Raw genomic sequence first — 23,806 nt, forward strand, 5'->3', positions numbered from 1 at the left:
CTTTGCAAGTGGCATGTTTCTGTATTCTGTCGGTGATGCAGAAAACCTCAATAAAGCCACTATTTGCCGCACAATAAGAAAAGTAAGTCTGGCATTGAAATCTCTTGTGCACATATTTATCACCTTCCTGGCCACAGAAGATTCATCCACATCAAGGAGGAGTTCTACAAGATTGCAGGTAACATGAATAATAACAGATTACTACAAAATGTTACATTAGCACAGTCACAGTATGACAGTCATTGTTTTGTGTTATAGCTTTTCCTAATGTAATTGGTACAGTGGATTGCACCCATATTAGTATCCAACGCCCCTCAGGGGCACATGAGGGAGATTATGTGAACAGGAAATCCTTCCACAGTGTCAATGTTCAGGTAAGAATAAGTAATGGTTACTGTCAGCTACATAATTATTCTGTGCATTAAATTACCTTAATAGGCTATATATTGTTACAGATGATCTGTGATGCTGACTGCCTTATCACAAATTTAGAGGCAAAGTGGCCTGGCTCAGTCCACGACTCCAGAATCTTTCGGCCAGTAGAATTTACCAGAGACTCTCTCTAGGTAAACCACCCCATTTTTTAAGCACCTTGAACAGCAAGAGTACAGTACTTGTAAGAATTATGTTTTGTATTCACAGGTGAGTTCTCTGGTGTGCTGCTGGGGACAAAGGTTATGCCTGTGAGACATTTCTGATGACTCCCTTACAGACCCCCAAACCCCAGCACAGCAAGCTTACAACCATGCCCATGCCAAAACCAGGGCTCGAATTGAAATGACCTTCGGCCTCCTGAAATCCCGATTTCAGTGCCTGCACCACCTGAGGGTCTTCCCAGACAGAGCATGCGACGTGACTGTTGCCTGCACAGTGCTGCACAATATTGCCAGCCTAAGAAAAGAAAGGGCTCCCAGAGTTGCTTTGGATGTTGATTGGGACAATGCTGCCATATTCCCAGATAACAGAAATGGTAGACTTGTTAGAGAACAATACATTGCAAATTATTTCAGTTAATTTAGTTTTGATTTAGCCCATCCCTTAATAAAGGATAATGTAGGCTATATAACTTTTCATGTGTACATGCATTTTATTTGGCATCAGTAGCACACACTGTGGTTATCTTCCCAAATTCTAGTTCCACTTCACTGGATCGATCACTATAAAGTGTACCTGACAGTCATAAAAAAATTGTAGAAGACCACAATGGTTTTGGAATATTTTTCTTTTATTATTTTGCTGTTATCACTTGTCAGCTTGGAGCTGTGGACAGAACAAATTATGATGATTAATACATTGGGTTACAGTCATGGTTACAGTATGAACTGAAGTCACTTACTTCTGTTTGTAGTTTCTGGATTTCCAGTTCTAGTTTCCTCAGTGTCTTGCGTTTAATTTGCATGTCAAGGTCCATGTCCTGCAGCTTTCTTTTGTTCACATCAATCTTGACTTCTGAAAGCTCGATCTGTCTCTTAAGATGTGTTGTGTAGAGATGTCTGACAGTTTGTGAATTCTGTGAACACCTTTTTGTTAGCATAGCACAATTTTTGCATAATGTAAATTTACTTTAGGCAATACTCACTATGTTACCAGGCTGCTTATCAGACTGCCCAATGTCAGGATCCTTTAACAAATGATATTTTCTATTAGTACCACTTCCTGACTTCTTATCTATTATAAACTTAAAAATGTGTCCATTTCCACAAAATTGACATGATACCTCGAGCCTTCTAGAGTCCAACGACACGGTCTCATCATCGGCAGAAGTGCACTCCACTGCTGTAGATGTGGCTTCCCTCTGCCATATTCATTACTGGTATTGATATTTTTGACAGAACACGCAAAGCCAATGATTTAATAAAGAATACTCACCGGCAAATCATAGTCTGGGGATCCAAAAGTGTAAGAGTGTCACCAGCCACTGCAAGGTAAAGCAAAGTCACACAGTCCACATAACAAAATATAAATGGATTTTAATATTTTCCATGCGCAGTAGTATGGCAATAATGTACATTGTATGAAGAGGCCAGTATCCCTTGCTGGGCCAGAGTCAGTGGCTGTCCCTCCCTGGATCCCTTCAATCACTGGCTTCCCTTTATTTGAGTCCAGGGCCAGCTCCTCTGCTGGGGTGAAGTCTTGGGTTGGAGGGCCACCCCGTACCAGTAATATGACTTTTCTTTTTTATGGCTAAAATCAGCACAGATAATAAAATGTCAGCAAACATGTCACCTATGTTCTCAGCAAACAAGTCACTTACCAGCCTGCAAAATATTCTTGTATTTAATCTTGACTTGCTGCCAAGTCCTTTTTTGGCCAGACATGTTTGTTCTTTAAGAGGAATAGAAAGATACAAATGATAAAATAGATTAGATGGATAAAAATAGAGCAAATTATCTGATTATAGATTACATCAAATTAATTAGAAACAAAACCTACATACAAATAGATAAGAGTAAAAGGATTAAACACATTAGAGACATAAAATAAACTAAATATATCAAATAGATGCATATAGTGGGTAAGTGTTTGCAATTATTCTTCATGTTAAATGCATGTCCACTGGACACATTTAAGGCAAAGTATACAATTATTTTTGAAAATGACAAGTAACTCCTTGAATTGTAATTATGAGGGTTTCAGTGGAGCACTGGTTATTTGGACTACTTACGCATTCAATCGGTCCGCTATTGTTTGCCAGGCATTCTCTCTTTGCTTTATTACAGCAGCTGTATTGCCTTTTTTACATATTATATGTTTCACTTCTTCATACGTTTCCATAAGAAGCTGTTGCTCATTAGGCGAAAAGTATGCCGCACGGGTTTTGTCCATTTTTGCATCGGTGATTCTGTGATCGATTTCGTGATCTTTTTAAGAATACCATGAACGCGCATTTATCCAAACTATATACACCTGGCTTAACATATCCGCGCGTTCTCATCCTGGCTCAGCAAACGTGCAACGGATTAAGCCAGGATGCACTGATTAAACTAGGTCAAGCCGCGACTGTTCTGTTATCCTGGCTTTCTTAATTCTACTTTTGTGCAATACCCCACTGGAGAGCTGTGGTTCCTTTGTCACCATTGTTAAATGATGGCTGGTTAAGAAAACAGGTGACAATTAAAATCTAAATGTGGCAGTTTAAAACTAATGTAGGCAATTAAGGGTTCTGAATGGTAACTTGCAAGTTAACTGAACTCAAGTAAAATAAATTGCTTTATTAGTAAATAAACGTTTTTTAATTAAGAAATTGGTTAAAGCAAAAACCTTCAGCTACAGCTGACCTGCAAGACTGTAATTGAAGTAAAAAAAAAATAGTGAACATGAACAAAACTATTTACCTTTGCAGAAGACCCCATACCTGAAAATCAAACTTTTTTTTCCTTTGCCATTTTAAGAACTCGGTGGGTGTGGACAAATAAGCTTAAACCCGCCTTTTCAGCGCTCTGCCACCTGAGACACATCCGGAGCTAGAGAAACTAGAGGCAATACCATTTTCATAATTAAAGGGGAAGACACTTTATAAAAACGTAAATTATGAGGGGCTCTACAACTGTTAAGATATTTTCATGTTTTTATTAAAATTATATAAGCTTTCAATTTTTCGACATTATAATATATGTATATATATATTTTCCAATATTCTTGGACTATTAATTGACCGGAAGCCTAGATGGAAGGTTCCAGTCACCAGGACGACCCAGTAAACAATCAACGAAGCGCAGTAGGTACTTCAAGAGGTAAGACAAATATATAAATTGTTTACTTTAAAGTAAAAAACTTGACTCAAATAAGGGATAAACTGTTATTTTTTTTTATTTATTTATAATATATGGAAATTAACTTACACTACTTGAATTAGCTACTTAGGGTTGTTTACGAACAGCTATTCGTGTATTCACTTAGTACTTATATGGTTAAATAGGTTTCTTAGAATGGCGAAACTTTAACGTTTTAATGCACTGGAATCTTATGAATTTTGCACAGTTCCAATGTTGTATTCTTGTATCTGGTCTGCCGAATTTCCCTTTAACTTCGGTCAGTTTTATACTGCCATTCTTAGTTACCACTCCAACTTCATGTTTGGTACATATGAATGTTTATGTTGTTGAGATGTATGTACGGTACCTAACATTTTGCAAGATTTTAGTTACAATGTTCTTAATGAAGTTTATATAATGGTTTAGTATCATTCTTGGGTGCTGCTTATGCAGCAGAGAGAAATGGCAAAGTGATGTGGTTACTTTAAAACAATGTGTTGTAAATCCGTTTGGCCACACTAATGTCCGAAATGTTTATTTTTTTATTTTATATGTTTGTCTGATATCTTTATGGTAATACGGCCATTTCCTGCTGACTCGATTCTAGAAGCAAGAACAGAATACGTCAGTAGCAAAAACCCACCTATCCATCTATTTTCTGAACCAGTTCCAGTATAGTGCAGTAGGCAGCAATGAGCAATTTCAGAATGAAATCCGCTCTCAGAAGAAACTGCAGGCCCCACGCACATTTAAACCAATGAGGGAAACTTTTTAATGCACCATACATGAAAACCTGCTTTTAGACCATGTATAAATTAGAATCGCAAAATTTTTATTAAAACACGCAGAATCCACACAGAAGGTATTGTAGTTAATGTAGCAGTCAAGGTGCCTTACATCTTGAACAGTGAATGATTGTTTTGAGAACACCAGTCATTTGAAGTAAGATGTGTTGTTGTTAATCTGAATCATGTTAGTAAGATCTGTATTTCATCCATCTGAAATTATTTTATGAATCATTTTCCTCAAATACTACTGTAAAGAAATATTGTAGCCAGGTTTCCAAGCAGTGATGCAATGCTTTATTTCATGGATGTTCAGTTTTTGTAGGGTTACATTAGTTACAAGTCAAAGTATTAATCTTGCTACTAATTTAGTTTATTCAATAACACGACTTACTGTAGCTTATTGCCTACTTTCTAAGAATTAGTAACAAATTAGTAATAACTTTTACTTGATGTTTACATTTACTACAATTCACTGCATCAGAGTCTCTTAATTTTTTTAGCTTGTGTTTCATTTAAATTCACTTGCTTCTTATGAATTTTAAGTTCTGTGATATTTTTCATATTTTTGTGTGTTTTACTATGCCATATCTTATAATAACAATGAAGAAAAAAAAGTTGTAGAGCCGAATCTTCCCCAGTCTTTTTATTTTTTTTTCTGTACTATTGGCAAAAGCAGTTAAGTATCAATTGTAATTAATCCGTGCATACATAGTAAACAACTAATGAACAATATTAGTTAACAATTGTCTAATTAATAATAATAATTGAATAAATCTAACATTCACTTTTTGAATTTCTTTAATTTTAGCATTCGCTTTCTTTTATTGCCATTTAAAATGAATACAACAGACTTGGTATCAAAATCGGAAGATGGCACACCTTCTCATAATTTTCACAATGAAATGCCCTCACAGAACACTTGGACAGATGAAGAAACTGAAGGTAAGAGAAATTCAGTATCTGTAATAAAGTGTATATATTATGAATAAGAGAGCAGACTTTCATAGTTATGCTCACCTATTCCACGTTATGTTATGTGCTTAATGAAACTTATCATGTTTTGGCAATGAACACACAAGTCTGCATTTTCAGTGACCCATCTATTTCTGGTGCAATGCAGGAACAAATCCTGGATTGTGCATAGGCTACATTTTCATAATTCTCTTAAAAATCAAAACAAACAATCAGTAACTGGTAAAAAAAATTAAATATTTGTGTATAGTATGATTAAGCAAAAATGGTTTTAATAAAATCAGTCCTTCAAGCTCTGCTGTTTTGTTTTTTTGTTTTAGAAATTTTTAAGAGTGCACAGCTAGCCCTCTTTCAGTCCCTGGATTTTAGGTGTGTCTATTACAAGAAATGTAATTTGTTATTTGAAGTGATTTTTGTCTTTGAGCTTCTTGTGTGTTTTAGTTCATAGTTCTTTTGCCATAATCAGTTTTTGGTTCGTTTTAGATACTAGGCAGTTGACCTCAAGTTTTATTCTGTATTAATCTGGCGTAATGTGGTATTAATAGTAGACTCAATGGAATCAAGTTGTTGGCTGTAAAGCAAGAGTAAATTATCATGCTCCCTGTGTACATGGTGGTTTGAGGGTAATCTGGTCACAGTCACATTATTGGATAGTTTTCACAGCAGTATTCTGAAGTTTAGGTCTATTAATTCCAGTTTTTACACATTGTTCCAGCAATGTCCCAAGAGCCAGTTTCTGTAGCCGAGGATCAGACCGCCAAGGTCCCCGCCTTCGGCCACCACCCAACTCACAATGCACCCAACCTCCTTGGCCCCTCCCATAGGTGGTGAGCCCATGGGGAGGAGGACCCACATTACCTCTTCGGGCTGTGCCCGGCAGGCCATGGGTGCAGGCCCGGCCACCAGGCGCTCGCCATCGAGCCCCACCTCCAGGCCTGGCTCCAGAGGGGGGCCCCGGTGACCCGCGTCCGGGCAAGGGAAAACGTTGTCCAAAGGTTTCGCTCATCATTGGAGGTTTGTTGAACCGCTCTTTGTCTCATCCCTCACCTAGGACCAGTTTGCCTTGGGTGGCCCTACCAGGGGCATAAAGCCCCGGACAACATAGCTCCTAGGATCATTGGGACACGCAAACCCCTCCACCACCATAAAGCCCCGGACAACATAGCTCCTAGGATCATTGGGACACGCAAACCCCTCCACCACGATAAAGTCAGATGAGGTGGCTCGGGCATCTGATCAGGATGCCTCCCTGGTGAGGTGTTCCGGGCACGTCCAACCGGGAGGAGGCCGGGGAAGACCCAGGACACGCTGGAGGGACTATGTCTCCCGGCTGGCCTGGGAGCATTGGGATTCCCCGGAAGAGCTGGAAGAAGTGGCCGGGGAGAGGGAAGTCTGGGCCTCTCTGCTTAAGCTGCTACCCCCGCGACCCGACCTCGGATAAGCGGAATAGGATGGATGGATGGATGGACGGTCCAGCAATGCATTACTTTATGGACAATAAAGCAATATAGTGGCCACGGTTTTCATTCTTATTCATTTTTTTTTTATTAAAATGCTTTTGGTGTATTTATGGATTTACCAAAATGAAAAACATTTAAAGATGCTCTTCTTTGAGGCTTAGGAATGTTCCTAAGCCAAATTCTTGAAACAAAATAATTGGGACAGCCACATCTAGTTAGACTGTCAAAGGGCCTGAATTTTCTCATAAATTGTTTAATTTCCCATTTAATTATGAACTTTAAATTGCTTATTCACACATATCTCTGCAACCTTCCTCAGACTATCAAATATCAGTGCTTATTATTTGTTTTTTGGGAAAAATATTTTGAATATAAAGTTGAGTTCTAAAGATTAGTTAAATAAACATTTTATATTTATACAGACCCCATTCCTAATATACTCATCACTGAAAGATGTTTTAGTGTTTCTATTCTCAGACCTGTGCAACTGCTATGAAGGCTGAAGACCCACAGCCAATCTTGGCAGCCTTATTTATTATCTGGTTTCATTATCCTTGCACAGGGGTATAATTTTGATTAGAGGGAAATGGGTGAGAATCCAGGAAACTTGCCAGAGCACATGCGTACTATTGCTTCTTTGATTTTAAGAATTATCCATTATACATAAGCTTCAGATTGAAAACTTCCTTGTGGGCATGTTTGGTCCTATGGTTGTGTGATTTATTTTTTATAATTTTTTTTTCTCCCAATAAAATTTATGATATTGCCTAAAATGCAAACCAAAAACTAAAAAGCATAAATTGATTCTTCATGTGTAAATAACTGTTATAATGGGAGTGACATATTCATAATTCTGAAAAGTACAGAGAGTGTGTGTCTTTAGTTGAATAGGACGTACTAATTCTTTCAGGAAAATGTATTGAGCACTGGATGATTTTGTATTGACTGCAAAAAAAAAAAAGAGGAGAAATAAATATTATCTAATTTGATAAGTAAGTGAAAGTAAAATTAACATTTTGTAATCATGCTTCTGAGACCTGGGGCCTCATGCACAAACGGTGCGTATGCACAGAAATGTTGCCTAAGAACGTTTCCACATTCAAATCGCGATGTATAAAACCTACACTTGGCGTAAAGCCATGCACTTTTCTACGGTACCTCATACCCTGTCGTACGCAAGTTCTTCCCTCGGTTTTGCAGACTGGCGGCACACAGTGTCAAAGCAGTGCTACTGTTCCTGTGTGGTTACCCTTTATTTCGTAGAACTACATTTCTGACGCGTCCTTATAAATACACTGAAACTAACCACATATTGTTTATTATCTGATTGTAGATTACCTGTAACAATATAATGGCCCAGGGAATAGCCATAGTATTCCAAATCCCATAATTTCTTTAGTGTTGTTACTCTCAATGCACCATCTTCTTCTTTTTCTTCTTTCAGCTGCTCCCTTTAAGGGTTGCCACAGCGGATCATCTTTTTCCATATTACTCTCACTGCACCACTCAGAGTATTTATATCACTGTATCCAAGTGGGGAATCACAGCAGCAGCTGATCGGAAAGAGAATTATCGGTATACAGCATCAAGCACATGCTGCCAAAGCCACGGCAAAACGTTTCAAAGCCTTTCCTGCACCGACATTTTGCGGTTCAGAAACAGTTTCATCCTAAGAACTATAAACGCACTCAATCAATTGCTCCTTGTAAAACTGTTTGTACTTATAAGTAGAATTACCTCACTGTAAACTTGCACTACAGTTATAATATTGCACAACCTGTGCCACTTTATACAGTGTGTATTTACATATGATGACAATCTCATTTTTAAGATGAAATGCAGCAAAATATGTTGATTATATTATACAGATAAAACTAACTTCATTTAAATAATCTGTATTGTTAATAATTAAACATGTGAGGACACGGGGCCGCAGAGCTAGCAAGTTCACGTATTGTTCCTACCTTGCGCGCTTGTATATTTGTTGAGGCTGGCACGACACTGGAAGGATAGATGGATAGAATAATTAAACGCGTACTATGAAGATCTTTCAATGTTCCTTAAAAGTTTTGAAGAATCGTCGTCGTAAGCTTACAGATGGCTTAATGTCTATTACAGAGCTGATTGTGTGACGATTGGGTATTTGGGGAAAGAAAAGTAAGGACGGGAATTGCAGGTTAGTACATTTGAAAGAGACAGTACTGCTACAATAAATAATTTCCTCGAAGGTCGCGCATGGCGCATCAGCATCTTGTGTGAGACATGAACAATCACTGCGCCATTGTGTTACCATGTTTAATAACATGCTTTCATTCCAATCATCATGAAAATGATATCACGTATACATCTCAGTATTTTAATTATTCAGAGAGCTGTAATATCACGAGTGTAATGGATTCTGCGTCCTGTCGGAGAAAGAGAAAGAACGGAAGCACGTAGTGATTCACACACACACAGAGCACATTAAAGATCAAATACAAAACCAAGCATTTAACATGCTACTTTAGTTATGATAGGATTTGAGAAACTAGTAAATTTGAAATGAATTTAAGATGAAGTTTATGATGTTCTAATTTAATGACAAAATAAACTACGTGATTAAAGTGGAAATTTCGAGATTAAAGTTGACATTTCATGCTTTTTTTTTTACCCCACTGTGTGCCTATTTATTTTTGTCTGTACCCTAATAATTTTTTTTTTTAAAGTTTTAATTTTATTGCAATCCATAAAAATTAATCAAGTTTTTACAAAAAGAAAAATTGAGTTAAGGATAAATCGATCCCCACCCCTGAGAGAGAGAGCAAGGCAAACGGCGTGAAATTTAAGGCTTGTAAACATACCTATATTAAGAAATTTGATAAGCCAATAGAGATGAATGCAGAAGACAAAGAAATACGGAAGTAATTGCTTCCTCTGTGCTTTAAGAACTTATTTTAAAATATTACTGATTAGATCCTGCCATGTTTTGAAAAAAGTCTGTACGGATCCTCTAACTGAGTATTTGATTTTTTTCCAATTTCAAATAGTATAACGCATCGTTTTCCCACTGACATAAAAGAGGAGAGTTTGGGTTCTTCCAGTTTAGCAGATTAAGTCTGTGTGCCAAAATTGTAGTGGAGTCAATCACAATTTGTTTGTCTTTCTCCACTTTAAACCCATCTGGAACAAACCCCAAACACAGCTGTTAATGGGTTAGGCGGGATTGTGAGACCAAGGCTGTCTGAAAGGTAATTAAAAATTTTGGTCCAGAATAATGTTAATTTGGCGCAGGCCCAAGGGACTATTTATATTGATTTGCATATTCAAAGAGGCGTAATTCTGGGAGGAATTGGGGCGGGACAGCATGTGTGTACGAGCGTTACTTTTCACGCTGACCGAGATTTATGGAGCGGAAAAACATGGAAGCTGGAGTACACACAGATTCCTGCATCTGTATTTTTCTGTGCGTAAGCACATTTAGGCGCTTGTGCTTGCGTGATGTTATAGTGCAAATTCTATGCACTGCATTATGCATGAGACCCCTGGTCTTGAAGAACAGCCATGGATTAAGTTTACTCTTCTAATCTATATGACAACAAGTTATTCTTTGTTTTTAACTGAACTCCTTATGTTTTATTTGCCATATTTGCTTTTCAGCAAAAAACAAACAAATGCAATTCAGCCACAAAGTTTCACTTGTTTAAACGTGCATTGCAACTTGATTTAAAACATAAATAACAATTATGATGTCACTGTTTTGTAGATATATTGCTTGCTTCAACCAGTAACAGCTCGGCTTTAATTTTCAGGGTAGTTATACAAGTAGTCTAGATTAGAATCTGCATGCTCTTTCGTTGTGAGTGGACTGATTTATGTGAATGTACTTCCTAATAGACTAGCACACCTTCAAAGGAAGGTTCTTTCCTTACAATTCATGCTGCCAACACACAATCTTTGTTATCCCAAAAGGTTTTGGAGCACAATGCTTGTCAACATTTGTTAGTATTGCATGCTTATGTGTACTTTTTGTCCTCAAGAAAGGCCTAAAGAAATGGTTTCAGTGTGAAGCTGTAAGCCATAGATAATCTTCAACATTGGTAACATCTTGTTTGCATATTTCTTATTATTTGAATGATGTGCAGTGTTTCTTGCTGTTTGTATATGATTAAGTGTATGTTTTTCACGATGTATACACTGTATCTGTAAAAGGCTTTTATTGGATGTACCTTTTGAAGTATATACAAAGGAAACATACAGGTATTTATAGGTGTACAACCAAAGAAAAATAATGATTACAAAACAGTACATAGCAGACAGTCTCGATGCCTGCTCAATAATCCAAGTAAGGAAATTCTAGAAAGTTGATTCTGTTTATCTGAACATAGTGTGGTTTTTTTTTTTCCTGATACGTTTCATCACTCATCCAAGTGATTTCCTCAGTCTCCGTTGACTGCAGGTTTCTCCAACCTTATAAACAGTATCTTGGCATAATGACTGAATATGCCAAGATAATGCCATAATGCTGGATGCCATAATGACTAGCACCGTTGACTAACAATGGGCCATGTGATCAATAATATGCAAATTGTCTATTGATCAATGGCAATGAGTACCATTCACAGAAATTTGGGGAATGGCTGCAATCACTGCATTGCAAGATGGTGAAAGACGTACCCTTGGGCCCCCTCCTCGGTTCAGAGATGGTCTTTCCTTTTTCACATAAATGGCCTCCTTGACTCCTCGCTCAAACCAGCATTCCTCCCTGTCCAGGATGTGCACAGAAGAGCTACCTTATCAGGCCAGGACTCCACAGTCTGTTTTCATCTACAGGACAGTGGACGTACTGCCTACGTGAGACCCATACAATACAATTTATTTTTGTATAGCCCAAAATCACACAAGGAGTGCCGCAATCGGCTTTAACAGCCCCCAGCCTTGACTGTCTAAGAAGACAAGGAACGACTCCCCCCAAAAAAAAAAAAACCCAGTAGGGAAAAAATGGAAGAAACCTTGGGAAAGGCAGTTCAAAGAGAGACCCCTTTCCAGGTAGGTTGGGCATGCAGTTGGTGTCAAAAAGAAGGGGGTCAATACAATACACAGAACAGAACAATTTCTCAATACAATATAAAAATTAAAATTTTAGAAGTACGTAGCAGAATTTAACCATGGATGACATCACATAATATGATTTGGATTTGTTTATAGTCCTGGAGACCTCATCCATCAAGCTGCCTCCCCCTTTTGGCCATTCCACAGCTGAAACAGTGCTGGGCCAGCCAATCTGATGAAAGGACCTCTCTTTCCCATGATTCCAGCGATCCTCCATCGGGGGTGTATTGTATCTAACTATTCATTATGGGACCAACGTACTTTACGTGAGTTTCATAGACATTCATAAGATCACTGCGAGTGCCGAACGTTACTGACAGGTGTGTTAATAAATGATAAGACAAAGGAGGGAGCACAGTTTCACAAATAACAGTAACCACTAATAGCATGTGGGGCAGAACAATTGTAATCCTGCTATATATTATGTGTTAACGTACTGCGGCTATTTTCTGGTAGGGCATGTTTGTATTATTAATTTAGATAGAAACATTAATTTTCTCTAGTTATTCATTTAAATGTGCTATCTGAAGATGGAGGTGGTGCAGCCTTGTCCATGCATCTACTGGTGTTTTTAACCAGATTTGTTGATTTTCCATTTTGAGTACTGAAATCTGCATCTCCTTTTGGTCTTTATCTGCTCTGTAAACGGCAGTCCTTTCTACCTCAGTTGAGAGTGTGTGACAGACACATCCTTTACCTTAAACACATATTTTGCAGTTTATATTTTCACAAACATCACTGCCAATCCTTTCCACCTTACATCATCTCGGAAACCATTGCTGTAAATTAACATTCACTTTTACAACTAGCCTATTGATGTCTTTAAATGCTAATGTATAATCCGATGCTACAGAGTTAGTTTGTTGCTTGTTATTAGAATAAGTCATTTGGAGAATGTGTGGTTTTCTAGTACATTAAGGTGTCATGTCTAAAAATAGTAGTGAAACACTTAATTCAAATTGGCTTTTATTTAATAAAAATTGATTTTTTTTCCTGCAATTTTCAAATGCTGTAGATTACTCTACAGCACGCACAGTGTGTTGATAAGCATCTTTTTTTGTTTAATTTATGCAACAAGCAACTACTAACAGAATAAATATTTAGGTTTATAAGTGTTTAATAGTGTGCTTGCTAATGTGTATGAATAGCTAGGTAGATAGACAGACAGATGATACTTTGTTTGCCTCCAAGAGAAAAATTCATATACAGTAAAACCTCAATTATCTGTCAGGGGTTGGGACTGAGGCCGTGACAGAAAATAGGAAAGACAGATAACAGAACAGCTACTTTAAAAATGATGTACAGTAAATTAGTTTAGTGCATAGTTGTATTTATTTACAAAATAAAACTATATTAATAAAATTATTCACAAAATGAATTAATTCATATAATATTGTAATGACCGGTGTAATAAGCAAATACAACTCGGAGCTATTGGAGTTTTTGTACATTTTACTTGGAGTCTTCATTCTGTAACAAATGGGTCCCTGTCTTATACTCCGTTATGTGGGTTATGGAGAACACCTCCAAAACAATAAAAGAAAGCTTTCCCTACCAATCCGTTTATCTCCTGCAACTCGCATTCTGAATTTCTCTATGCCGCAAACACTCCTGCTTATTGTCTCCTGTCTCAATATTATTAAAACCTTTTTAAAGCTGCTTTTGTATTAACCCATTTTTTTTTTCAAATTGGCTTTGTCAACCTAATGTAAAGCACAGTCCTTTTCTATAACATGCATAACATCCATTGAGGCATTGCATACCAGTCACTCCCATTCCATTTCAATATGCATTATGTACTGTACTTTAATTTCTTTCTGCTACTATGTAGTTTTAGTGATAAACACTTAGCTTTAAAAATCTAATGTTTGCTAATTTTGTTTTCAGCAAAGAAATACATTGATTTAGCAGGTTCATTTAAATGGGCATTTTGGCCATTTTGCATTATTATAGATGTCACCTCTTAGCATGTGTATTTTGTGCTAATATTTGCTCAGTAGTTAAGAGACAGAAATTTAATTATTGTACATTGTATTAAAATATCAGATTTTTCTGACCCAAGGATTGTAGAACTAATATTGATTTTTGCTTTAGATGAATACCTCCTACAAATGATCTGAAATTATATAATACATGACTTTTCTGTAAAGTTGACTTGTGTACTATATCAATGTGCTAACGTCAAGTTAATGTGCAAATTGGGGACTCCTTCAGATACAGTAGCGTAGGCGTCCCCAATTTGCACATGAACTTGATGTTAGCACGTTGACACCTGTGACACCGCACTGAATGACTATGCACATGTCTAACTCATATAGTAATTAAAACAATGCTACACACAGAAACCAATCCAGACCTGTTGTAATTGGTCTACAGACATTCTGTGCTGCCCTCCACAAAAAATGTGTGCGTAATCTGATCTCTCACTCTTCCGCTATATATCACAATTCCGGGACGTTTTTGATTGCCTCTCGTATTAATATACCATATTCAGAAAAGGAGAATTTTGTTACTCCGTTTTAATTAGTGATGTTCCTATTTTGAAAACTGACTTTCAGATCAATTAAATTAGTATTTGGCATTGTCTGCCCACAGTGCACACCTACTAATATAAATGGATACAGTCTTTAGTTATGTGTCCATATTTTATCAAAATCAACCTGATCATCAAGACCTGATGATGAATGTGTCAATCTTCTTCTTTTCTTTTTATTTTTTTATTTTTATATAAAAGTTGAAAATAGTAATTTATCCGCATATTTCTAAAAGACTAGGCTGACCCGCCTTTTACGACGACCAGCTTTTAGGTTGACCACTTCTTAAGGGAATTCAATATGTTGATCAATTTGATATTTTATACAAACTCATTAATTTGGTTATATTGCATTTGAGTGGTATTACTTTAATACTCGTAGTTTCTGTTATTTTTGTGATGAAATTTAAACTTTTTTTCTATATTGAGGTCGCCCTTTTGAACTCCCCTGATATTTACTATGCGGTGAGTCATTTGTACTTCATCGACATTAATTATTTCCAGAGATATAATTTTTCTATTTTTCCAGCACATCGCGCACAAAAGCAAGGGAACGATGGGAGCACCAGAACTCACATCATGTCGCTTCGTGCTGCAAGTAGTAAGTCTGTGATAAGTGGAATACCGCTACGCTTTCCACTCATGGGACGGAAGGACAATCCCGACCACTTTTATATAGTAAGAAAGAAGAAGAAGATATCGCACAGTCTAGAGTAGAAAATCATCTTTTACCTGGAAAAACGAAACTACAAATCCCATCGTGCATTGCAAAATGGATGGGGCGTGTGTTAAACTCCGCGCCTGCGTAGCACTCACGGGACGGAAGGACACCCGACCGCATCTATATAGAAGGATGTTTCCTGCTGAGTGTTTTTCTTTCTATTGTTTCTCTAATCTAATTTATACCGACAGGTGCTGTTATACTGTACATAGAGATGGCCGCAAGCAATTTTTTAAAGAGTTTCACATTAATTTTAAAATTCTTGGGTTGGTGGTCCTGGCGTTACTGGTGTTCCCAGAAGGAGGTGTTTCATCTCACAGGGCACCTTGGATATCATTGAGAGGAGTCGCAGCGCACGGCTCAATGGCAACTCTGGTCTGTACCGGGAACTGAGCAGTACAGCTGCAAGGGCTCTGAGGGCAGATAAAGAGGCGTTTGTTAGAGGAATCTGTGAGCAAGTGACACACCATCTGTGGTCTAGTGACCCATGTCCTGCTTACAGAGGAATCAAAGTATTACGCACATATGAATCTGTTCCTTGGAGAGTCGCAGTCAGGGCGGCTTATGGATGACACTGCAGTTTTGACCCACTGATTCAATTCAAAAGTGAACACTTTCCTATAATGTTGCGTTTTGCATTCATTATCAATAAAAGCCCAAGTCAGTCACCATGTAAAAGCTGTACTTGATCTGTGGCAAGAATGTGTTGTTCATGGGGAGTTGTATGTAGCTTGTTCAAGACTTAGTAGCTCCAGTGAACTACAGTATAAGCCCCAGTTAAAAATACAAATATTGTGTACAATGTTAGAAGTACAGTGTAATTAATTAGGTAGTTTTTGTACATAAACCTGGGGCCAATATTGGCTCACTGGTGTTGCTTACTCTTGAACATGCTAACTATATTTGCACATGAGTAAAACATTCCTGCTATACTAGAATCTGTGCTTTTCCTACAAACTGGCCCTGGCTTTTGTTGATGATTGCAAACAGAATTTTACAGGAAACTGCTTTCTTTTGGGGTATCTCTATCTATCTATCTATATCTATCTATATCTATCTATATCTATCTATATCTATATCTATCTATATCTATATCTATCTATATCTATCTATATCTATCTATCTATCTAATAATGAGAGGAGACTGAGAACAGAGATGTACTGACGTGCTGATATCGTCTGTGAATGGAATAAACACTGAGAATTTTGCATTTTTTCACTCAAACAAGAGCAGATGTGTGTAACTTTTTGAAGAGGAGTTGTTACTTGTTACTCATACTTGTTATAGCACTTAAGTCTAAAAGTAAATTACTGCTGTCATAGTAGCATAGTTGAAAGTAACAGCAATTCTTTCCTGGGAAGATGGATTAAAGGAAACGGCCTCCATTGAAGGCTATGTCTGCAGGAGATGCCAACTGATCCAGCACCTCAAGCTCAGGGTCGCTGAACTAGAGGATTTGGCTGGCCTGCACTGTATTAGAGAATTGGAGGACTTGGCCGTGGTGGTGTTTAGAGAGATCATGTGCACCCAAAAGGTGGAGGACTAAAGACCAGATGGGTAGAGATAGGTGCCCGGGGCATCAACCCCAGAATTGGAGGTGTCAGACTGTTTTCAGGTCTTTCCGGAGCTGTCTTTGAAGACCCTGAGATGGTGAGACAAGTGGAGCCCCAAAACCAATTCCTGGAAAGAGCAAGGTGGTGATATTAAGGCAGTTAGCGATTAGGGGAACTGAAGCACAGGTTTGCTCCAGAGACACTTAGATGGTGTATTGCATTCCAGGTACACAAGTAGGAGACTTCCCTGGAAAGATGTATAGACTCTTGGCCAAAGGTGAGGGTGGATCCACTTGTCAGTAGAACATTAGAACAATCTAGATGAGAATAGACCATTCAGCCCAACAAAACTCTCTAGTCCTGTCCACTTAATTGTTCTAAAATAACACTGTGTAGTTTTGAATTCCCCAAATTCCTACTATCTACCACACTGCTTGTTAGCTTATTTCATGCTTCTATGGTTCTCTGGGTAAAGAAAAACGTAATTTTTGGGTGAACTTTACCCTTAACATGTTTCCAACTGTGTCCCCGTGTTCTTAATGAGTTGATGTTAAAATAACAGTCTAATTCCCTTAATTTTAAATCGTTCAATCATGTTTCCTCTCAGCCTTTTCAGTTTAAGCAAAAGAAGATTCAGTTCTTTTAATTTTTCCTCAACTGTTCCCTTGTAGCCCTGGAATCGGCCTACTCCCACTTCTCTTGAATTTTTCTAGCGCTGCTATGTTCTTTTTGTAGCCTGAATACCAAAACTCTACACAATACTCCAGATGAGGCCTCAGCAATGTTGTATAAAGCTTGAATAACCTCCTTGAGCTTACAGTATACTCCACACATCGTGTAACCTAACATTCTGTTAGCCTTCTTAATGGCTTCTGAAGATTGTCTAGCAGTTAATATTGTTAAGTCCACTACTACTCCTAAAAACTTCTCTTAAGGTGAACATTTGATTTCCAGACCTGTCGCTGTGTGTTCAAACCTAACATTTTTACCTCCTACATGTAATACTTTACATTTATGTAAATTAAATTTCGTCTGCCACAAATCTGCCCAAGCATACAGTGGAACCTTGGTTCACGACCATAATTCGTTCCAAAACTCAAAAACCGAGTTGGTCATGAACCGAAGCAATTTCCACCATAGGATTGTATTTAAATACAATTAATCTGTTCCAGACGTTACGAACCGAGAAAGTAACATTGCAGGAGTTCACGCTAATAGCCTTACAACCCGATCGCTGTACAGTAGACACTTTTTTTTTTAAATGAGTTTTAAGCAAAGGGGGGAAAAAAAGGAACATTTTGAAAAATCTGTAATTTAATAAACCACCAAGAAAAGTAACATTTCCACAATGCATGCCATGAACCGATCTCTGTAAACAGAACTGAAAAAAAAAAACGAGCCTTTTCTACCTTATGTGCCCAGCCTTCCCTCTCTCGCTTGCTCGCTCGCTGTCTCAATTTTGTGTGTGCGTGTGTCTCTTTCGCGAGCCTGAAGCGCCTGTGTGTGTGTCTGTGTCTCGTGCGCCTCTGTGTGTGTGTGCACGCATGCGTCTCTCGCGCGCGCCTTTGTGTGTGTGTTGCTGTGTCTCTCTCTCTCTCTCTCTCTCTCTCTCTCTCTCTCTCTCTCTCTCTCTCTCTCTCTCTCTTGCTCGCTCGCTGCACAGGAAATGCACAGAGAAGAGACTGAACATGTACAAACCTAAAGGGAAACTGGCTTGTTCGTATACCGAGTGTGTGGTCGTGAACCGAAGCAAAAGTTTGAACTTTTTGGTCGTAAACAGAGTTGTACATGTACCGAGACGTTCGTGAACTGAGGTTCCACTGTATATGCTGTCCAAGTACATCTGTAATGATTCAGCGGATTCTAGGTTATCTGCCAGTCCACCTAGCTTAGTATCCTCTGCAGACTTTAACCAGCTTGTTACTTTTTATTCTCATCCAAATCTATACTAATAAAAGGCAAATCACTCACTCACTGACTCATCACTAATTCTCCAACTTCCCGAGTAGATATAAGGCTGAAATTTGGCAGGCTCATTCTTACTTACAAAAGTTGGGCAGGTTTCATTTCGAAATTCTACGCGTAATGGTCATAACTGGAACCTATTTTTTCGTCCTTATACTATAGTAGACTTCTGCTAAATGCCCGTGGGAGGCGGAGTTACGCCTCCCACGTAATTTAGTGTCTGCCCATATAAGGCCGTCAGTCAGCGGCAATCCATTAGAAACACTGCCGCTAAATATTCACGGGTGAAGGACTGTGCTTATGCAGAGGAAGATGACATGGTCAGGGTGGTGTTTCGCACAAACGCAGCGAAACTGCGAGAGAAACTTTTAAGTGCCGGGTTTTTGCTAACATTAAATACAGCCGTGGACATCGCACGAGATGGCACCAGCACAGCTGGGAAACTTCTATGCATGTACACCGAGCAGCTAACGTGAAAAGACGCAGTATAAAGAAAAAAAGCAACAGTTCCAAAGAGTGCTGAACAAAAACCGAATTACACAATTGAGAAGGCAGCAAAAAAATATGAAGCGTGTGATACATACAAGCATATTCATAAGTGCAGCTATGGCAGAAAGAAAGCACACGGTGGAAAAAGTCAATGTCCCGCTAAAGGAAGACAGTGTTAAAAAAAAAAAAAACACCTGTGCATGCAGTGTGTCACGTCTCAGATAAAGAGGAAGACGAGCTGGTTATTGATGCAGTAAAAAACGAATCGATGAATGAAACCTGTTATCTTTACAACGATTGACAAACAAGGAATGTAACTTGAACACAACACATACTACAAATACGAACCTGACGGAAAGAAATAATGATAATCAAATCCTTGATGAGCGCAACACTCATAACACTCACAAAACAATTACTGTATATTGACAATCATGTTACGTTATTTTTTAAATGTTCCCTTTTTCATAACTTCTTTAACGCACTACTTCTCCGCTGATAGATATAGATATATAATAGATAGATATAGATATATATATTAAATAAATAAATAGTAAAAGATGCAAAAGGAGACCGCATAAAGGTTTGGGGTTTCCGGCCCCGTATACTGTAAAATTATCCACAGTAAATAAACAAAAAACAAGGTCAAATACATAAACAAAAGTTGTTCATATGCATGACGCCGAAGATGGCGTCGGCAGCCATTTTATGTAGGAGGAGCCAGAAGTGGAGGAATGCTGGGAAGGAACCGTGAGGGAAGATGGGATTGATGACGTCAGGAACAATGGAGGCAGAAGGGCGGAAGTAACATGCTGCGGGACAACGAAGCTTATGGTGGCGGAGCGTCTCTTTTTCTGCAAGAAAGCAAAGGAGAAAGCTATATATATATAGTCCCCGATCTACATACGCTCAAATAGACAAACCACACGCCGTGGTGCAATGGTAGAGGCTTCGCCTCTAGTTCCGAGGTTCGATTCCCGAGAGGGGGTGCACTGAGTATGTACGTGCGCTTCCCGATTCATTTTACCCTCACATCCCTTTGGTTTGAGACGTATGAACAAATATGCGGTTAACACAGAAAAACAGATCACCAATTAAAGCTTTAAGAATAATGGATATTTTATTCACCATTAATGATTGTTTTGGTAAAGCCATACTCAGTGTATTCATTAGATGAAAGGTAAAAAAGTAAGAGCGAGATAGAGAGTGACTTATTGAGGCACGCAGGCAAAACCACAATAGATAGATACTTTATTAATCCCAAGGGGAAATTCACATAGCAGCAGGCTCGATGTACTGTAGTGTGCGTCAACTAGATCTGAATTGCGCGATCACATTTGAAAAAATATATCTTTTCAAGTTCTATTTAGTCCATAAGTGTCAAACTCAAGGCCCAGGCCACATCCGGCCTGGCGTGTAATTATATCCGCCCGAGAGATCATTTTATATATTATTGTTATTAATGGCCTGGGGATATGAAGCGCTGGTAACACAATAAACTACAGATCCCATAATGCAGCTTCAGCTGCCTTGCCGAACACTTACCGCGTTAATGAAGTCTAGCTTATGATGCTGCAAGTTATTGCGAAGCTAGCCCACACGATGCCGAAGAGAAAAGTTGATTCTGAAAATCGAGCCTTTAAAAAACGATGGGAGGCTGAGTATATGTTTACTGATTCCAAAGAGTGTGTATGTGTATGTATGTATGTGTGTGTATGTATGTATGTATGTATGTATGTGTATATATATATATGTATATATGTATGTATATATGTATGTATATATGTATATATGTATGTATATGTATATGTATGTATGTATGTATATATGTGTGTATATATATGTATATATATATATATATGTGTATGTATGTATGTATGTATGTGTATACATATATATATATATATATATATACACACACACACACACACACAAAGTGGTGTGATAAAATATTTGCCCCCTTCCTGATTTCTTATTCTTTTGCATGTTTGTCACACAAAATGTTTCTGATCATCAAACACATTTAACCATTAGTCAAATATAACACAAGTAAACGCAAAATGCAGTTTTTAAATGATGGTTTTTATTATTTAGGGAGAAAAAAAAATCCAAACCTACATGGCCCTGTGTGAAAAAGTAATTGCCCCTGAACCTAATAACTGGTTGGGCCACCCTTAGCAGCAATAACTGCAATCAAGCATTTGCGATAACTTGCAATGAGTCTTTTACAGCGCTCAGGAGGAATTTTGGCCCACTCATCTTTGCAGAATTGTTGTAATTCAGCTTTATTTGAGGGTTTTCTAGCATGAACCGCCTTTTTAAGGTCATGCCATAACATCTCAATTGGATTCAGGTCAGGACTTTGACTAGGCCACTCCAAAGTCTTCATTTTGTTTTTCTTCAGCTATTCAGAGGTGGATTTGCTGGTGTTTTTTGGGTCATTGTCCTGTTGCAGCACCCAAGATTGCTTCAGCTTGAGTTGACGAGCAGATGGCCGGACATTCTCCTTCAGGATTTTTTTGTAGACAGTAGAATTCATGGTTCCATCTATCACAGCAAGCCTTCCAGGTCCTGAAGCAGCAAAACAACCCCAGACCATCACACTACCACCACCATATTTTACTGTTGATATGATGTTCTTTTTCTGAAATGCTGTGTTCCTTTTACGCCAGATGTAACGGGACATTTGCCTTCCAAAAAGTTCAACTTTTGTCTCATCAGTCCACAAGGTATTTTCCCAAAAGTCTTGGCAATCATTGAGATGTTTCTTAGCAAAATTGAGACGAGCCCTAATGTTCTTTTTGCTTAACAGTGGTTTGCGTCTTGGAAATCTGCCATGCAGGCCGTTTTTGCCCAGTCTCTTTGTTATGGTGGAGTCGTGAACACTGACCTTAATTGAGGCAAGTGAGGCCTACAGTTCTTTAGACGTTGTCCTGGGGTCTTTTGTGACCTCTCGGATGAGTCGTCTCTGCGCTCTTGGGGTAATTTTGGTCGGCTGGCCACTCCTGGGAAGGTTCACCACTGTTCCATTTTTTTGCCATTTGTGGATAATGGCTCTCACTGTGGTTCGCTGGAGTCCCAAAGCTTTAGAAATGGCTTTATAACCTTTACCAGACTGATAGATCTCAGTTACTTCTGTTCTCATTTGTTCCTGAATTTCTTTGAATCTTGGCATGATGTCTAGCTTTTGAGGTGCTTTTCGTCTACTTCTGTGTCAGGCAGCTCCTATTTAAGTGATTTCTTGATTGAAACAGGTGTGGCAGTAATCAGGCCTGGGGGTGGCTACGGAAATTAAACTCAGGTGTTATACACCACAGTTAGGTTATTTTTTAACAAGGGGGCAATTACTTTTTCACACAGGGCCATGTAGGTTTGGATTTCTTTTCTCCCTGAATAATAAAAACAATCATTTTAAAAACTGCATTTTGTGTTTACTTGTGTTATATTTGACTAATGGTTAAATGTGTTTGATGATCAGAAACATTTTGTGTGACAAACATGCAAAAGAATAAGAAATCAGGAAGGGGGCAAATAGTTTTTCACACCACTGTATATATACACTCACCTAAAGGATTATTAGGAACACCATACTAATGCGGTGTTTGACCCCCTTTCACCTTCAGAACTGCCTTAATTCTACGTGGCATTGATTCAACAAGGTGCTGACAGCATTCTTTAGAAATGTTGGCCCATATTCATAGTATAGCATCTTGCAGTTGATGGAGATTTGTGGGATGCACATCCAGAGCACGAAGCTCCCGTTCCACCACATCCCAAAGATGCTCTATTGGGTTGAGATCTGGTGACTGTGGGGGCCATTTCAGTACAGTGAACTCATTGTCATATTCAAGAAACCAATTTGAAATGATTTGAGCTTTGTGACATGGTGCATTATCCTGCTGGAAGTAGCCATCAGAGGATGGGTACATAGTGGTCATGAAGGGATGGACATGGTCAGAAACAATGCTCAGGTAGCCCATGGCATTTAAACTATGCACAATTGACACTAAGGGGCCTAAAGTGTGCCAAGAAAACATCCCCCACACCATTACACCACCACCACCAGCCTGCACAGTGGTAACAAGGCATGATGGATCCATGTTCTCATTCTGTTTACGCCAAATTTTGACTCTACCATTTGAATGTCTCAACAGAAATCGAGACTCGTCAGACCAGGCAACATTTTTCCAGTCTTCAACTGTCCAATTTTGGTGAGCTTGTGCAAATTGTAGACTCTTTTTCCTATTTGTAGTGGAGATGAGTGGTAACCGGTGGGGTCTTCTGCTGTTGTAGCCCGTCCGTCAAGGTTGTGCGTGTTGTGGCTTCACAAATGCTTTGCTGCATACCTCGGTTGTAACGAGTGGTTATTTCAGTCAAAGTTGCTCTTCTATCAGCTTGAATCAGTCGGCCCATTCTCCTCTGACCTCTAGTATCAACAAGGCATTTTTGCCCACAGGACTGCCGCATACTGGATGCTTTTC

The 23,806-nt window shown here is 38.5% G+C and overlaps 1 protein-coding gene across 1 annotated transcript in view; it reads left to right on the forward strand.

Annotated features, from left to right (window-relative positions):
* The first annotated feature begins 4,675 nt into the window (after window positions 1-4,675).
* The window catches only part of cfap74 (cilia and flagella associated protein 74), a 495,984-nt gene continuing 476,853 nt past the window's right edge, over window positions 4,676-23,806 (forward strand). Inside the window, exons 1-2 of the mRNA XM_039755043.1 lie at window positions 4,676-4,697; window positions 5,352-5,485. Coding sequence (XP_039610977.1) covers window positions 5,380-5,485 — 106 coding nt within the window. The 5' untranslated portion in view covers window positions 4,676-4,697; window positions 5,352-5,379. The remainder of the gene's footprint in view (window positions 4,698-5,351; window positions 5,486-23,806) is intronic.

The sequence above is a fragment of the Polypterus senegalus genome, chromosome 6 (assembly GCF_016835505.1).
Source record: "Polypterus senegalus isolate Bchr_013 chromosome 6, ASM1683550v1, whole genome shotgun sequence".
Taxonomy (NCBI): Eukaryota; Metazoa; Chordata; class Cladistia; order Polypteriformes; family Polypteridae; genus Polypterus; species Polypterus senegalus.